The sequence below is a fragment of the Patiria miniata genome, unplaced genomic scaffold (assembly GCF_015706575.1).
Source record: "Patiria miniata isolate m_02_andy unplaced genomic scaffold, ASM1570657v1 HiC_scaffold_7, whole genome shotgun sequence".
NCBI classification, from domain to species: Eukaryota; Metazoa; Echinodermata; class Asteroidea; order Valvatida; family Asterinidae; genus Patiria; species Patiria miniata.
The window spans coordinates 37861240-37877560 of NW_024037074.1; the positions used below are offsets into that span (position 1 = coordinate 37861240).

The window sequence follows — 16321 nt, forward strand, 5'->3', positions numbered from 1 at the left end:
GAACCAGAGTTTAGACATCTCCACCAAAAATTGACAAATTTTAGGAAGTCAGTCCAAAGAGTTGGATCAAACAGTCTTTTACAGATAAAAATTAAAAATGCCAAGAAGTAATTATTCTAGTACTTTACAACTGCCAGGACTGGAATTTCATTCCTTTCCTTCCAAATTTCACTCACACCAGTTACTTTACTTTTTTCCCAGGTAAAATAAATTGGAGTTTACAAAATTGAACCAGGAGATAAATTGAACTGTTGGAATAAACACAAGACACTGAATCATACTAAACAGTTTTGCATAAACTGCCAGACCCTGTTTAGGATGAAAATTGTCTCACGCACGAAAATGCTTGCTTTTATTTACTAAACACTTCTACAGAACTTGCAGAGCCTTTGACTTCAACATAGCAAATTTAACACACGTGAAACAACCAAATGACTTTATCTACTTGACTAATTGTTCTAAAACTTTAGAAGCCTCTGGCACACCAAGTGTTGTCCTTTTTGATGATTAGTAATCAAAATGCAGCTGTCTGAGACAAACTTACAAAGATACTTCAAACAACTTGAAAACCTATGTAACAACAGTGACTCTGACTTAACCACTAGGAAAATGCATTATTTACAAACACGATAATGATATTTTGAAACCTCGAAGGAACTCAACTAGCAAAGACTTTTCAAAAAAATGCTTTGGAAATACTATACATGACGGAAGAATATACCGTTGTTATTATTCAGAGGACATCAGAAATGAATGACCAGCTTTTGGTCTTTCAACTGTTTAATGACAAATCAAATGAAACACTGAGCTTACAAGAAACGACATTTTTGCTTGACAAATGACAAACAAAATTCTACCACACAACACCTTAAACAAATTACTGTGATGACTTGACACAAAGCAAAGACAACATCCTTCTTCTTTAGCCCATTACTTAGCCACTGTATTATATTGTATTACATTGTATTACATTGTATTACATTGTGTTTATTTCCTAATGAATCCATAAAATCATAGAGAGATCAGGAGGTTTCAGCCGCTGTGGGCGGTACATTGACTAAAAGTTTAAAATTATGATTCACAACACAAATCAGAGACAACTTCTCCTTTGAACTTGTCAAAATGACAAAATGATATAAATAAACACGACTGCAAATCACCGACCACAGAGAACTAGAAAATATTATTCAAACATTTGGAACAAATGATCTTACATTGATGAGTTTCGGTGAAATACACATTTTATAAGACACACCAGTATGTTGCACCAGACAGAAACAAAATCTGCAACCAAGTGACATTGTTTTAAAGAGGATTGAGATTCACCCAATATTTTCTAAAATGACGCAAAGAAAAATCATCAGTTTTATTGTTTTTCTTTTGACGACCAACTGATACCACACTGCGACATTGCATCCAAATAATTTTTTGGGATATTTTTTATCAAGTAACCATTCTAAAAGCCTTTTATGACCACAATAAAAAAAAAACTTTTGGGAAAGCAAGACCCGAGCCAATCAGAGTGACGCGACTGTATTAATACCGACCAATGGTTACTCCGATGCGACGACCCTTGATGCTTGCACCATTCAACAACACTGATAAGAAATTAGTCAAGGAAAAATTACGCCATGTACATAAAATGAGATATATTTACAGGGGAAAAAATTAAAATTGAGCGACAAAACGTAAGAGAAATCAGAAAGTTACAAATTAGTTAGACTAAAACCAAATTCATTTTTTTTTCAATGCCCCCTGTCAAAAGTTAACCATATAGTAACAACAAGCAACAAGTTAAAAACTACAGGGTGACACCCCCCCCCCAAAAAAATGTAACCCTGAAACATTTGCCTTTTTTCAAAAACGTGATCTGTGAATTTTTACGTTTTGGATATCAGATTAAACTGAAGCCAAGAGTTTTTTCTTTCAAATACTGAAAAAAAATCATGAAAACAGCACATTGGGTTGCTGAAAAAATGCCAATTATGTAGAATAAGATATTTTTCATCCTTTCCAATAGTGCTTCAAGCAGTGAAACATGTTACTGTAAGCACGCTGTGCAATAGTTTTTCATTTGTGCAATTTCTTTAATATTTTGACATATTTATGATGCCGAAAGGTTAAAAATAGGACTAAAAAGGATTAGATACCTGTTCAGGTGGAAAATAAAAGTTATTTCTATCAAATTCATTTGTACTCTTGTCACATTATGTGCCGTGTTGTTTGTAAGGATTAGGACAAAATGCGCTGCATTTGTGGTCATGCCATTGGAATGGACCAAAAAGAACTTGTGTTACATAATTGTCATTTTCTCAGCAACCCAATGTCCTGTTTTCATGATGTTTTTCAGTATTTGAAAGGACAAATTCTCAGCTTTAATTTGATATCCAAAACATAAAAATTCACAGGTCATGTTTTTGAAAACCCCCTAAATGTTTCAGGGTTGCTTTTTTTGGGTCGCCCTGTAGACAAAGGAAAACAATTATATGGTTCATAAGATTTGAAATAGCCAAATTCTTTGGAGGTTTCGTTTTCCAAAAATGGCTTTTCAGCTAAGCAAAAAAAATGAAGCCTTTTGTTTCTGAGTGGCTCTCAACTAGTTTTAAGACTGAATCTATTAAGTGTAATTATATCTGCTAAGTGTACTTTTTATTCTGCTTGGGTGACCTGATGTTCTTGAGACCATTCAAAGGATACATATTGCCTGCTGAGCGTGTTGAGGGTTGTGATACTTGACAGTGCCAAAGCCTTTGGATTTCCCATCGCTGTCCTTCTTAACGTCTGCATAGTAAACTGGTCCTAGAAGGAGGGGTGATGAATGACATACAGGGTGAGTAAAAAAAACAAAACCCAAATGTCGGGACTATTGTTTTAGTGAAGTTCTGCATGTAGCACTTTCAAAATCTAGGATATGAAAGCCCAATTCATAAACTTTGTTGTAGTACAAGAATCATTCAAATCGCTCATGTACTTTTCAAGTTACGGAATTTTAAAGGTACTTGATCAATAAACTTCACTTGTTGAAAGCTGTTCACAAGACATACATGTAGTTCAAAAGTTCATACATGTATATGACCACATAATGGACTTGGCCAAATAACTGGGGTGTGAGTGACCACTGATAAAAAAATAGCTGAAAACAGCTGAAAAAGGTGTAAAAAAGTTGAACTTAGGAAATCTCCTATACTTTTGTACGGAGCAAGTGAAGGAAAAAGCTGAAAAAAGCTGAAATCCAACACACACAAAAAGCTGAAATCAGCTTTAAAGCCGAGATTTCACACCCCTGAAATAAGTCACCTCACGTACCTAGATACACTGCATCGTTCTTCACGAAAACTTTTTAGAAAAAACATTATCCCTCTGGGTTTTTTTACACACTGATACAAAAGACCCTGTGAATTTTTAAAAATAATGGTTCTTACCAATTTTCTTGAAGCAATCTTTGAGATCCTCCCAACTGACTTCAGGCGAAAGCTGAAAAAAATCGAAGAAATGCAATAATTGCAAAGAAATTAGAAAGAAAAGAAAGCACTGCCACCAAATTTCACAACTCATATCAGAGATTAAACGTGCCTCCCAGCACTTCATGAAAACAACATTTCTCTGAGTTTCACCTGATATTTTCCAAAATTCAATGAGAAATATTTTTTACCGTAATTTTTGGAATATAAGCCGCGCGGCGTATAAGCCGCAGCACGCAAAAATCTGCAAAATAAGATTTGAAGTCGGCGTATAAGCCGCATCGGCGTTTAAGCCGCACCAACCGCAGCGGTTCAATTTTGTAAGGCCTCCAAATTCTAGTCAAAATGCTCTGAACCAGTTCCAGGTACACTACGAAAGCTATAAAAAGGGCCACAAAGTTATATCAAATCATTTACAGTCGATTACTCTTACAAACAAATATGGAAATTGATGATGAGAAATAAAAAATGGGAATTGCTGCCGGCTGGCTCGTCAGTGAGCCTGTGCCGGCGAATGACATTATTTTCCCCTAGCACTTGAGAGAGTATAATGCAACCCACCATGTGTTGTCTGACTAAAGCGCTACAAATCCTGCTTTGTGGCAACAGACGCTAAGTTGTTTTGTCCTAAAGGATAAACAAGTCCGTTTTTACAGCAAAACTTATCAAATTGTTGTGATTACTAACGAGTAGTAACGTCAAAAATTCAAGTTTGGATCGTAACTTTCTTCGAAAACAGTCAACACGATGCTGAGATTTTTATGGAATTCACCCCTGTTTTGAGTTTTACATCGTTTCTTGAATACATTTCAAGAAAAAAAATTATAATGTGACGTTGAACAACTGATTATCAAATAAAGATATGTTTCAAACTCCATAAAAAGTATTAGTTGTCTTTTTCCTTTTTTTAAACTGGGGAAATATTGGTAATTATTGTTCCCAAGAAAGTACTAGCCGTACTTTTTACCTCTCGGTACCTTTTTGTGGGACGTGCTTTCGGTTTGTTAATGACTTTCTTAATTGATAATTATTTCAGCAACACATCTCTCCTTGTACCAGTACATTAAATACACATGTAAATGTCATTTTTATTCTTCAAGTCTCGGCGTATAAGCCGCCCTGTGTATAAGCCGCAGTAAATATTTTCATGGGCAAATTCAACGTATAAGCCGCGGCTTATATTACGAAAATTACGGTACTTAAACAAGGTTGCTGGGAAGTCAAGAGGTGGTTGCAGCAAAGCAACTAAGATACTGATAATATTTGCACTGTATACACACTAAAAAACCACCATAGCCAGTCAGTCAATGGATGGGACTTGGACACATAGCACAATACTCACATACGCCAAACTGGCAAAAAACCTGTCCCTTCTGGGTCAATATAAAATTCCCTGAGTTTTTTAACAGATTTTTTTTGGGGGGGGGGGGGGGTGTTTTTCCCAAATTCTCTGAGTTTTCCCGGACTACTTTTCAAGGTTTTCCCTGAAGTTCCCAGAGTGGCTGGGAACCCAGGGGTTGTTAGGCCAAAAAAAAAAGTAGTCGGTCTCTGGTCAGACCAAAGTTCCGGAATTGATGCGGTGACGCATTTTTGGGGGTTTTTTTGGGGTTTTTTTTTTTCAAGCTTGGATTGTACAGACAAGGTGGGTACTATTTTTGGCTTTTTTTTGTTTATCCTCATATACATTGGTGTCCTCCATCATTTGCCTTTATGCAATTTCCCCATTCCTTGGTACACAAATTTGAGGAGGTGCAGCAATAGAGGGCGCTGTTGTAGCTACCGTGGACAATTTGGAGAAAAAAAGGTTGACGCGCATGATTCAAATCGACGCGCACGCTGACCAGAGACCGACTATTTTTTTTTTTTGGCCTTATGATTAAGCCTTTAAAGGGTCCATGAAATGAATTTTTCTTAGGGAAACATTCTGTGCTACTTTCTATTCCCCTTAAATTTAGAAAAACTACTTGACATCTCTTTTTGGTTAATTTTATTGAAAAGTGCACTTCTTTAAACATTCACATTGCTTTTCCGGACAACTGAGGGAGCTGTTGCTGTGATGTCATTTCAGGAAGGCACTGTTCAGCCACGGCTCCGTTTAGGGGTTTTCTGTTCAAATTGTGAACCCAGAAAACTGCTCTCTGAAAACGTTTTCTGACAAAAGCTTGCTCATTGGCTCACTGCCAAGTACTGGCACTACAACGAATCACCAAAGAAAAGAAAATTCACGACAGCAAAATATCCGAAATTCTGGCAACCTTTGGTGCTGAAATAGCTGTAACAAAGATGTTTCTGACTAAAATGACATCACACTTTTGTTCATGAATATGGCCATTTTCATCAGCATAAAAACCAAAAAGGCACCCAAAATACCCTTCAAAATAGCAAAACAAAAATTGAAAATAAGGTTAACTGGAAGGTGCATTTTCAAGGATTGCGTTACAAAATTACATTGCATGTGTCTTTTAACCAGTTCGGGCCGGCTGACAAGTATACACGCAAAGGTTCTGCGGTATTCAGAACGGATGACGGATAAAAACGCAGGGAGTGAGGCCAGAAATATGAGTGTGCTGCCCGAGGGTGATGGCTTCAACCCACCTGGCATTGAGGTCGAGTGAATGTAATTCCGCGCCTCGTTCCGTTCTTGTCAAAATATCCCCGGCGTAAACTGGTTAGAGATTGACAACATTTGACTCACATTTCGGATGAAGACTTGGCACCCTTGACTGGGTTCAGTGTTGGAGGAGGATCCGTGGCCGTAGTTCCTCATGGGACCACCCCCAAACCCACCCCCGTAGTTGCCTCGGGCGTCTGCCTGCTGGTACCCCATGCCAAGACCCATGTCAAAACCCCTGCCCATACCTGTGATACACCAACAGGAATCCTGAATTAAAATAAAAGCTGGGCACAGGTACCACTTAGGTGGCCACACTTTTGTTAGCATGCAATGCTGTACAAATCCAGGCACGGTATCAAGTCTTTCAGGATGGCCCCCTTCAATGGAGAAAGCATTGTGCTAGCTATTGTTCAGATAATCCGTCACGGGACAGTTGCTTTAAACAATAGCATGTACAATGGTTTCTCCATTGAAGGGGGCCTCAGCCTAGGAGTGTACAGTGATCAGCGCCCATCTATACTCACAAGCATTTTTCTTCAATGAAACACATTTTCGACTTTCCCCGAGTGAAATCATCATAGAAAACTAATACGTTAACAGGCACTTTTTAATTCAAAACCCAAATGGCTACATAATAAGCACGAGCCAAAATAAATTTTCCTTTTTCTGCAATAATTCCTACTCACGAGGGGTAGGCTGGTTCCCGCCCCACAATCAGTATTGTTAATGTATGGATCGGAAGCCAGTCTGCTTGCAAAGCGGATCAGTTTGTGCCCAAAATAAAAACCTCTTTTTCCACAACGTTGAAGCCGTAAAAATAAAAGGAAGGTTTTTAGTAATAAAACATACAAGTTGGATATGTCTTAATAGAACAAAAAAATTGTTGAAGAGAAGGGGAAACGTTAAGTATAATTTAAACCAGAAAGCAAAATGCCTCACCTCCCATTGGCTGATCAAAGCCACCCCCAAAGTCTCCACCAGCGCCCATCCTGTTAAACATGCCCGCTCCACCCATGGCTCCTCCCATGGCCCCTCCCATCATGGCTCCGCCCATCATAGCCCCGCCCATCGGGGCCCCGCCCATCGGGGCCCCGCCCATCGGGGGCCCGCCCATCATGGCTCCGCCCATGCCGCCGCCGCCACCACCCCTTGAAAGTAGATTTTGGCCGATCCCTCCAAGACCCTCTGAAAAGAAATATAAATGCAACAAAGCCATAAAATAGTCAGTAAGTGCTGAATCTGTTAATACAAAAGTCACCAAATTCAATTCTATGAATAAAAACTGGCGATATACTCACGCGGAAGTTCCTTCTGTTTTTCTGGCTCTTGGGTGCGTTTCTTACTCTTGTCCTTTGATCGTAAAGAAAGAGAAGAAACAAATCAGCTTTTTGTTGTGGTACCTAATGAAATGCCGACACCTAGAACTTGTGTGAAAAGATTTTTGTTCCTAAGCCTTGATATTCTTGTGAAATTTACTGCATAGATTATACTTGAGATAGTCCTCCGCACTGCTCCAGGATGTCACTGGCTCTGCCTCATGTTGACAGTGACTGCTGGAGGATTTTGCAGGATTTATTAGGCAGTGGTCACCCCTCCAAGGACCATATTCAAGAAATAATGGAGGATTTCGGAGGATTGAGGATGTATGCTATTTTTACATGGAGGCAGTTGGAGGATTTTGCAGGATTATGGTTGCATCCCACATGTCCCAGCAAAGATGCCTAGGGAGTTAGGGTTCACAAGTGTTCAGTTCATCCAAGGACAAAAATAAATCAGTTTTATTTCATTGTACGTAAGAGTTAACAACTGTTTTTAAAAGATAGTAGTAAACCCAGTCTCTCTTACGTCTGCACGAATCAACACTTGCATGGAAAAGAATGATAGGGCCAAAAAAAAAATAGTTCTGCTTCCGATTACATGGCATTCGAAAATAGGATATGTAGGTAGGGAATTTTTTTCGCCATTTTTTTTGTGTACGATCATATGGAGGCGTCTGCATGTAGTCAACGGTAAAAGGTAGAAATTGATTGTTTTGGGTGTTTTTTTCTCATTTTTCCCATAAAAAATTAGGGTAGGGGCTGTCTGAATAGGGTAGGTAAGGAACACCAGAAGCAGAACTATTTTTTGTTTTGGCCTAGGTAAAAATTAGCAGAGTCCGCTCAAACTGACTGGGGAATGAGATTTGAAATAATTTATTTTCCAAATTGAAAAAAAAGAAGAAAAATACACACACCATTCTGACGCTCATCTTCAGTTCAAACAAGGGCTGGTTATCAAACATGGCTGCAGTAGGAATTCAGGAATTATACGATGCAAGATGTAGGTTTGGTTGATTAACAGAAACCAACAATGTGACTTGCTCCAACGGCGACAAAGTTACCGATCCATTTCGAGTAAACAGCGCGCAAAGTCATTTCAAGGTGGATTCATCCATTTTTTTAATTTTAGGGCCACCGTATGCTTTACATATTCATTTTACTCTTAAAACAAATTTAATTTGTTAGGCAAAAAAAAAATAGTCAGTCTCTGGTCAAACCGAAGTTGCGGAATTGATGCAGCAACGCATTTTTCTTTTGGTCGGCTGTTTTTTTCAAGCTTGGATTGTACAGACAAGGTGGGTACTATTTTGCTTTTTTGTGTCCTCATTATACATTGGTGTCCTCCATAATTTGCCTTGGTGCCCTCCATCATTTGCCTTTGTGCAATTTGCCCATTCCTTGGTGCTCCTTGGTACAAAAATTTGAGGTGGTGCGGCAATAGAGATCGCTGTTGTAGCAACTGCGAAAAATTTAAAAAACAAAAAAGATTGACGCACATGATTAAAATCGACGCGCGTGCTGACCAGAGACAGACTTTTTTTTTGGCCTTAGAGTAAAAATACTTGATTTTTTCCGATATTTGGAGCGATGTCTGTGAACAAAAGAAGCGTGGACTGAAACAAAAGTTCACAAATCACCGCAAAGTTCCCGAAAATAAGTCGCTTTCATACAGAGCGTATAACTTCCCCCTCATTGAAATTTGGTATCACCGTACAGCTCGAACACGTGCCAACTATCGAGTCTTGTAGTTACACAGTTTTTGAGCTTACATGCACTACCCGCAGAAACAGGTGGCGTTCCTTGGGGAAATAGCCACTAGTCACTCTTCAAGTGACATTTTTTTACAACAATGTTCGGGATGTTTTGCACACAAAAATCGGGAGCCAAGGACAATGTTCGGTATTATAATTATGTTTTCAAGGGCTTTTTTGCAGTCAAACTAGGCATTGAACAAATGCAGAAGTCTTCCAAACGGTAGAAAATTGGTGCTTTTCCTGCAAGTAGCTCTTAAACTTGTTTATATTCTTGCGTGAGAACATTTGCAAGAGTACAAGTACGAGTACTCTTCATGAGTACGAGTTAGCCTAGGAGCATGAGTACATTTTCATGAGTATGACTACCAGTATTAAAAAAAAAATACTCGAGCAATTATGAGTATGAGTACTGCAAATGCAAGGTCTGTTTCAAGGATACAGATGGCATTGACTGCTTCTTCACTTGAGGAGAAGGTGACTGTGGCCAGGCCAAGGCTCTTCCCTTGCTCATCCTTCAAGATTTCCAGATTCATGACCAGACCGGCTAAGCTGAACACGTCCTTCAGTTTCCTCAGGTCAACCTCCTCTGAGAGCTGCAATTAACCAACCAAAATTTGAACAAATGCAGATGGAAGAAATGGGATCTGTGCAAGAAAAGTAAATGCAGCTTTGCTACCACTTGTGAGAGCTCCGCCTATTCACTTCTTTTCTACCTCCAAAATTCATTCGCACAGAAACGTGGTCTATTGGGTTATTTTAACCAGGACCCATTTTCACAACTCTGCTAACCACATAATTTCACGCTTACGATCACCACTTTCTGTACTAAACATGTAAGCCCAGAATCCTTAGTTACGGGATGTACGCATGCGCAGATGCCAACATTCCTTGCTCAAGTGTGAAATACGCTTACCACAATTTTCTGCTATAATAAGCAGGCATTTTTCGCTAACTGTAAGCAGAGCCAAGATATTGGGTCCAGATCTGGCATTGCTAAGGCATTTCTGTATATAGAACTGGTTTGAGGTTTTAGAAACTCCTTTATCAGAGGAAAATGCAAAACTCAAACAGGTGGTACCTCACGGTCTGCCACACGGTTTGCCTCGAGGTTGGTTTGCCTCAAGGTTTGCCTCGAGGTTGGTTTGCCTCAAGGTTTGCCTCAAGGTTTACCTCAAGGTTGACCTCAAGGTTGACCTCAAGGTTTACCTCAAGGTTTGCCTCAAGGTTTGCCTCAAGGTTTACCTCAAGGTTTACCTAAAGGTTTGCCTCAAGGTTTGCCTCAAGGTTGGTTTGCCTCAAGGTTTGCCTCAAGGTTGGTTTGCCTCAAGGTTGGTTTGCCTCAAGGTTGGTTTGCCTCAAGGTTTACCTCAAAGTTTGCCTCAAGGTTGGTTTGCCTCAAGGTTTGCCTCAAGGTTTACCTCAAGGTTTACCTCAAGGTTTACCTAAAGGTTTGCCTCAAGGTTTGCCTCAAGGTTGGTTTGCCTCAAGGTTGGTTTGCCTCAAGGTTTACCTCAAAGTTTGCCTCAAGGTTGGTTTGCCTCAAGGTTTACCTCAAAGTTTGCCTCAAGGTTGGTTTGCCTCAAGGTTTGCCTCGAGGTTTGCCTCAAGGTTTGCCCCAAGGTTGGTTTGCCTCAAGGTTTGCCTCGAGGTTGGTTTACCCAAAAGTTTGCCTCAAGGTTGGTTTACCTCAAGGTTTGCATCAAGATTTTCCTCAAGGCTTACCTCAATGTTGTTCTTAATGTTTTCCTCAAGGTTTTACAGGGAACCTCTCGGTTCAAACTAACGATACCACTTGTTTAATTTTGCATTCTCCCCTTAAGGTAACTCACATTGGCTATATGGATCGTTTCGGAGACTTCGTCAGGGTGGATCCCGAGCCGAAATAAGACGTCTGGGTTGACAATGGATGACTGGGGTTTGGTAGTTGGTGGGCCTCGGTATCTCGAGCTAAAGCTGAGATCTCTATCCTGAAAGTTAAAATGAGTCCACAAGGATGTAAAATCAAATCTTTTTTCAATGTGTAATTAACTGTGTTTATCTTTTTAATTAATTTTAAAGATGTTGTTTTTAAATCGTTTTTTTGAACTACAAAAAATGAAAACAGCCATATTTATTAACTGTCTTTTTTTGCCACGAGTGTGAATGAGTAAACACAAAGGAGAAAGCACCCAATCACAAATGTGCAATAGAAATGGTTCCAAATTGTCTTCCGTTATCAAAATTTTATATTTTGTCGGCCTTACTTTTGACAAAGTTTGGTTGAAATTGCTCAAAAATATGTAGGACCAATAGACAATGTCAACATTTATAACTAACTAACTAACGGACTAACGGAGAGACATGATGATTTGCTGAGCTGCTATCCCGCAGCTAAAAATTCAAATATTGTTTTTCTGTACGAGGTTGAATTCTCTGGCAAGGGGAGGGGTAGTTCTGTTATTTTTTTTGCAGCCGATTTGGAGGGGGGGGGGGGGGGGGACTACGCAGTACTTACATCTCTGACGACAAGCCCACGTCCCTGGATCTGGTATTTCTTCATCTTGTTTATGGCTCTCTCCACGTCTGTTGAATGTTCCATCTCCACCACGCTAGCACCAAAGTAAACAAAAACATCGTGATTAGGCAAAAAAAAAAAATAAGTCGGTCTCTGGTCAGGGCGCGCGTCGATTTTAATCATGCGCGTCAATCTTTTTTATTTCCAAAATGTTCCGCGGTAGCTCCAACAGCGCCCTCTATTGCCGCACCTCCTCAATTTTTTTTTTACCAAAGAGCACCAAGGAATGGGAAATTGCACCAAGGCAAATGATCGAGAGCACCAAGGCAAATTATGGAGGACACCAGTGTACATGAGGACACCAAAAACAAGCAAAATAGTACCCCACCTTGTCTGTACAATCCAAGCTTGAAGAAAAAAAAAAAAAAAAAAAAAAAAAAAAAGCCGCGTCCCCGCGTCAATTCCGGAACTTTGGTCTGACCAGAGACCGAATTTCTTTTTTTTTGGCCTTATCCTAATTGTTTCATACTCGCATTTCTATCAACTTCGTGCCAAAGTAATCCCTCAATGGTGCCAAGGATATACCCAACAATCTGTTCACAATTATATGCGACAACTTTGTGAACATTATAGAGTATTTGTGTGTTCTCCACACTGTGTGTACCGAAACTAGTATGCGTTTAATAAATACTGGAGTTATATACAGCGTGTGTATCTACCAACAATTAGGTACTCAAGGCGCTGGAAAATTATGTCAATTATTAAAGAAAGGTAAATAAAGTTTATGAGAAATATGAGACCCATTATATAGCACCTTTCAGGGTTTACAAGGTGCTGCGGCGCATATTGCAGCCACTGCCAGAAACACTGGGGCAAACCTCTTCTCTTAGCGATAAGCGTTACTGGGTTCTTTAACGTGCATTACAAACATGTACACAACACATGGGACCTACGGCTTTACGTCCCATCCGAAGGACGAAGCAATAATGGTAAAGTGCCTTGCTCAAGAGCACAAGCAACATGTTCCCACGGTCAGGATTCGAACCTGTGTACCAAAGGGCTGCCTCCTTCCCATTTTTCAAAAGTACAGACGACAAACTATATTAACTGCTCAATTAAAACAATTTTAAAAAAATCACAACCATTGTAAGGCATATCAGAGGGGTAACTAACTTTGGACACTGGAGATTTTCTGACCCTTTCCAGACAAACAGAGAAAACAAGACAAACAGACAAAAACAAGACTCAGCTTTACATTATGAATTTCTTCTACTTTCTTATGGTCTGAATTGCTTCGGCAAATGATGCAAATGAATTTATCCAAAAAATTAACAAAAAGTACCGAAAAAAAATAAAATAAAAAAGTATGAATTTTATTAACAAAAAAATGTTTTAATTATTGGTAGAAATTGACTTACCCACATCCCTGATAACCACGATTCAGTCAGGGAATGCATTTGGACCAAGCAGATTGAGAAAGGGAAAGAAAAAATGTTAACAAATCAATTAAATATTTGGTGTTTTTTTTTACAAAACTATGCGCACGAATTCTATATGACAAATCTCTTAACAGATTTGACATTACTTTCAAGAGGATTCGAGAAGGTACATGTACTTCAAGCATACTTGTCTAGAGAAGTAGGGTTAACTGTAACCTTTCCACATCAGTGGTGAGATTAAAATCCAGATTTTTTAAAAATTTGGTTTGAATTCCACTTTTTGGTTTGGATTTTGGAACTTTTAGCAGATATTCGAAACTAACCTCAAACAAAATTAAACCTTCCATTTAACAAAATTAAACCTTCCATTTTTTGTGTGACACAAGCTATTTCAAGAAATCAACAGGAACATGCTCCAACTTCCTCCATGGTCTTTGATAGTACCGCATTCCCTTGTTACTGTCTTCTTTGTTCATGAATAGCCTGCCATTCGACCGATCATAGGTTCCCACTCGTTGTTTCAACTTGACAGCTCCGAATTGTTTTGAAAAAAGGCCCAGTGGTCAGTGAACCCCACAAACTAAACCAATCATTGTGGAGGGCATTGCATACAGCACTCCACTCGTCACTTTTCATTGGCATAGCTGCGAGCTGAAGGCGGAGCTCCTAGTAAAATCGGATAACAGATTCTTGGTTTGAGAGAAGTTTTGATAACCGGATTTGAAATGTTCGAATTCTCCCACCACAATGCCGGATTCTCCAAAACCAACGTGAGAAGTTTGGGAGGTTTTTGCAAGATGAGGCAGGTACAGCCTAGCCGTTATTGTGGTGGATTACAGGGAGGTAGCGAAATACATTGCAACTTTCATAATGGCACGACAGAAACACATACCGTTGACAGTCCACCCGGCTCCGGGAATATCTCACAGAAAGACACTTTTCCAACTGCAAAGAAAGAACGGAGAAGATGAGGTAAAATTTGTCAACACTGAAAGAAATCTGTGATGGTTGGAGTATGCACAAGTTGCCACTATGACTTCGCGCCTCTTTTTCTTGTCTTTTTTTTTTTTTCTTCCTTTGTTTTTTTTTGGGGGGGGGGGGCAAGCACTCCCCCCTTGCCCTCCCCCCTTGCGACGTCCATGAAAAGGGTTAAACCAGGCCTCACCAGAAATAGAATGTCTAATACTTGGGGCCAATCTTGAGTTGTGATCAGTTCATCATTCACAATCGCCAGTCTCAAGTCGAAACACAAGCTATTTAAATGAACTCTGACAAAAGCATTTCTTTGTCTCTGTTTATTTTGCCCTAATTACCTTTTGGTGTGAACAACTTGCAATTGGATTTGATTGATTGGTGATTGCAATATTTAAATGTGGCCGAGTCAACGGACCGTTCCAAAGTTTGTCATAAGCCCCGCCCATCTTTGGCTTTGTGCAATTCTCACAGTGCTTGAGACTTGAGTCGGACCAAGTTACCGAGTCACCTGACCATAAATCAAGATGTAATTGGTCAATATACACAATGCTTGATTGACGGACAGGAGGGATCCATTTTTACCACCCTGCTTTTTTCACCTTGTTCTTCAAAGAGGTCTTTAAACTCCTGCTCGCTCAGCTCATATGGAATGTTGCTGACAAAGACGGAGTTTGTGTAAGTCCTGGTGCCGATGCCCTTGTAGGGATGGAACCGGATGCGGGAACGACTGCCTTTCAGACCGCCTCTGTGGTTTCTGGTTTGGTTGGTGCTACATGGTGGATCATGGAAAGAAAGGAAGCTATCATGTTACAAAAACTTGAACCATGGAGGAAGGAACATGCTTGAACTAAGCTAAATCGTTGCCTGTGCACAACAAAAGTGGCAAAGCATTCTGCTGTGTAGATCTAACTATCCAGACGCCACTTCAGCGGTTGTGTACAAAGTCTATGGAGAATCAAGAGCATTTTTAAAGTATTTCCTTACTAACAAAATTGGAAATGTTTCTCAGTCCCAGATTCACGTCTAGTCTGACCTTTTGCAAAGATTCCCATATCTGGCCATCACAATTGTCACCCTGTGCACAAACCCTATGGGACTGGTCTAAAAATTTCTAAGTGTTTTCTCAGTAAAAATTCAAAATTTGTCCCTGCTAATTTGAGGTTTTAGGACATATTATCACTTTCTGGTGGCTGATAGTGATAGGTTATTTAAGGAAAAATTACTGATGGCCAGATATGGCAATTTTTTCCCTTTTTTGCAATGACTGACCTTTACTGAGATGATAATGATATAATATGAAAAAAAAGTGGCGTCAGGTTGCAGCGTTCTTTCCCAGACTAGTATTGCCTATGGAAATGACCCCAGTATCATGCTGCTATGTTGGGCACGTCTGGTTGATCTGCGCGATCAGTTGATCACGTTGTGCTAGTATCGGTTGATCTTGACGTGATCAATCCTGTTGCCACTCAAACACTTTTTCTTTCTTAATTCTAATTCTTGGTTCTGGAGGATTTTTTTTAAAAAGTAAGTAAAGTCCGAGATATCCTTCAGAATCGACCAATTGTGTAACGCGATCAACCGATTGCGTAGCGTGATCATCTGATTGCGTAACGCGATCGACCGATCACGCCCAGCACTTTTCAAGTCTTAAGCTCTTCAACACCTAGTCCTACAGGCCTAACTTAGTGCTACAGGCTCTTAAAATTCATTCTGATTATTTTTAGTTGGGTCTGAAAACATTTAACAATTTTTTTTTTTTTTTACAGACAAGATGCCGAGCGCCCTCTTGTGTTAACATTGACAAAAATGTTTTTACTCTTCACTAGACTTCACCTTTTACTTTGCCCATTTGAAGTAGTATCTGATATGTCTGGCTCCTCTTTTGGCATGTCTGTGTCCTCCGCACTATACTGATGTTCATAGTGGCCCTGTTGGTATTCACTTTCTAAATTCATGTCCATTTTTCAGGCGAAAAAACAATACTCAAAAGCCTGTTAGTGTTAGTGTTACTTTATTTTTTTTAGTAGTTTTAGTACACGCTTACATCCATTTATCATGCAACAATCATATCTAGGCTGGTACCACCTCAAGAAAATAAATAAAGATATCTGCAACATTATTTGAAGACAGGGGACTAGCCGTGAAATACTGTTTGTCCATTCGGGGCCACCGTAATAAAAAAAGAAGCGAGCATTTTCAACCTCGTTCTAAACTCAAACCAGCATCATGACGCTGTATGTGTGTCTGGGTCAACGAGCTTGGGAA

At 39.6% G+C, this 16321-nt stretch overlaps 1 protein-coding gene across 1 annotated transcript; it reads right to left on the reverse strand.

Moving 5' to 3' along the window:
* Positions 1-312: 312 nt before the first annotated feature.
* LOC119746196 (heterogeneous nuclear ribonucleoprotein M-like) lies at positions 313-16225 on the reverse strand. Its single transcript, XM_038223005.1, has 14 exons — positions 15890-16225; positions 14656-14825; positions 13974-14026; positions 13061-13068; positions 11643-11736; positions 10978-11115; positions 9588-9741; positions 8309-8358; positions 7374-7425; positions 7015-7260; positions 6157-6320; positions 3423-3474; positions 2698-2799; positions 313-1598 (listed from the first exon to the last, which is right to left on the reverse strand). The coding sequence occupies exons 1-14, from the start codon at positions 16015-16017 to the stop codon at positions 1537-1539; spliced, it is 1473 nt and encodes a 490-aa protein (XP_038078933.1). The 5' UTR covers positions 16018-16225; the 3' UTR covers positions 313-1536.
* Between the last annotated feature and the right edge of the window lie 96 nt (positions 16226-16321).

What these genes read in the sequence shown, in the direction of transcription:
- LOC119746196 (XM_038223005.1), bottom strand. Translation starts at nt 16,017, where the DNA reads ATGGACATGAATTTAGAAAGTGAATACCAACAGGGCCACTATGAACAT. An exon ending in GTGGGCTTGTCGTCAGAGAT is followed by an intron (nt 11,116 to 11,642) that starts GTAAGTACTGCG and finishes TTTAACTTTCAG; the next exon opens with GATAGAGATCTCAGCTTTAG. An exon ending in ACACGCTCAGCAGGCAATAT is followed by an intron (nt 1,599 to 2,697) that starts GTATCCTTTGAA and finishes ATTTCTTATCAG; the next exon opens with TGTTGTTGAATGGTGCAAGC.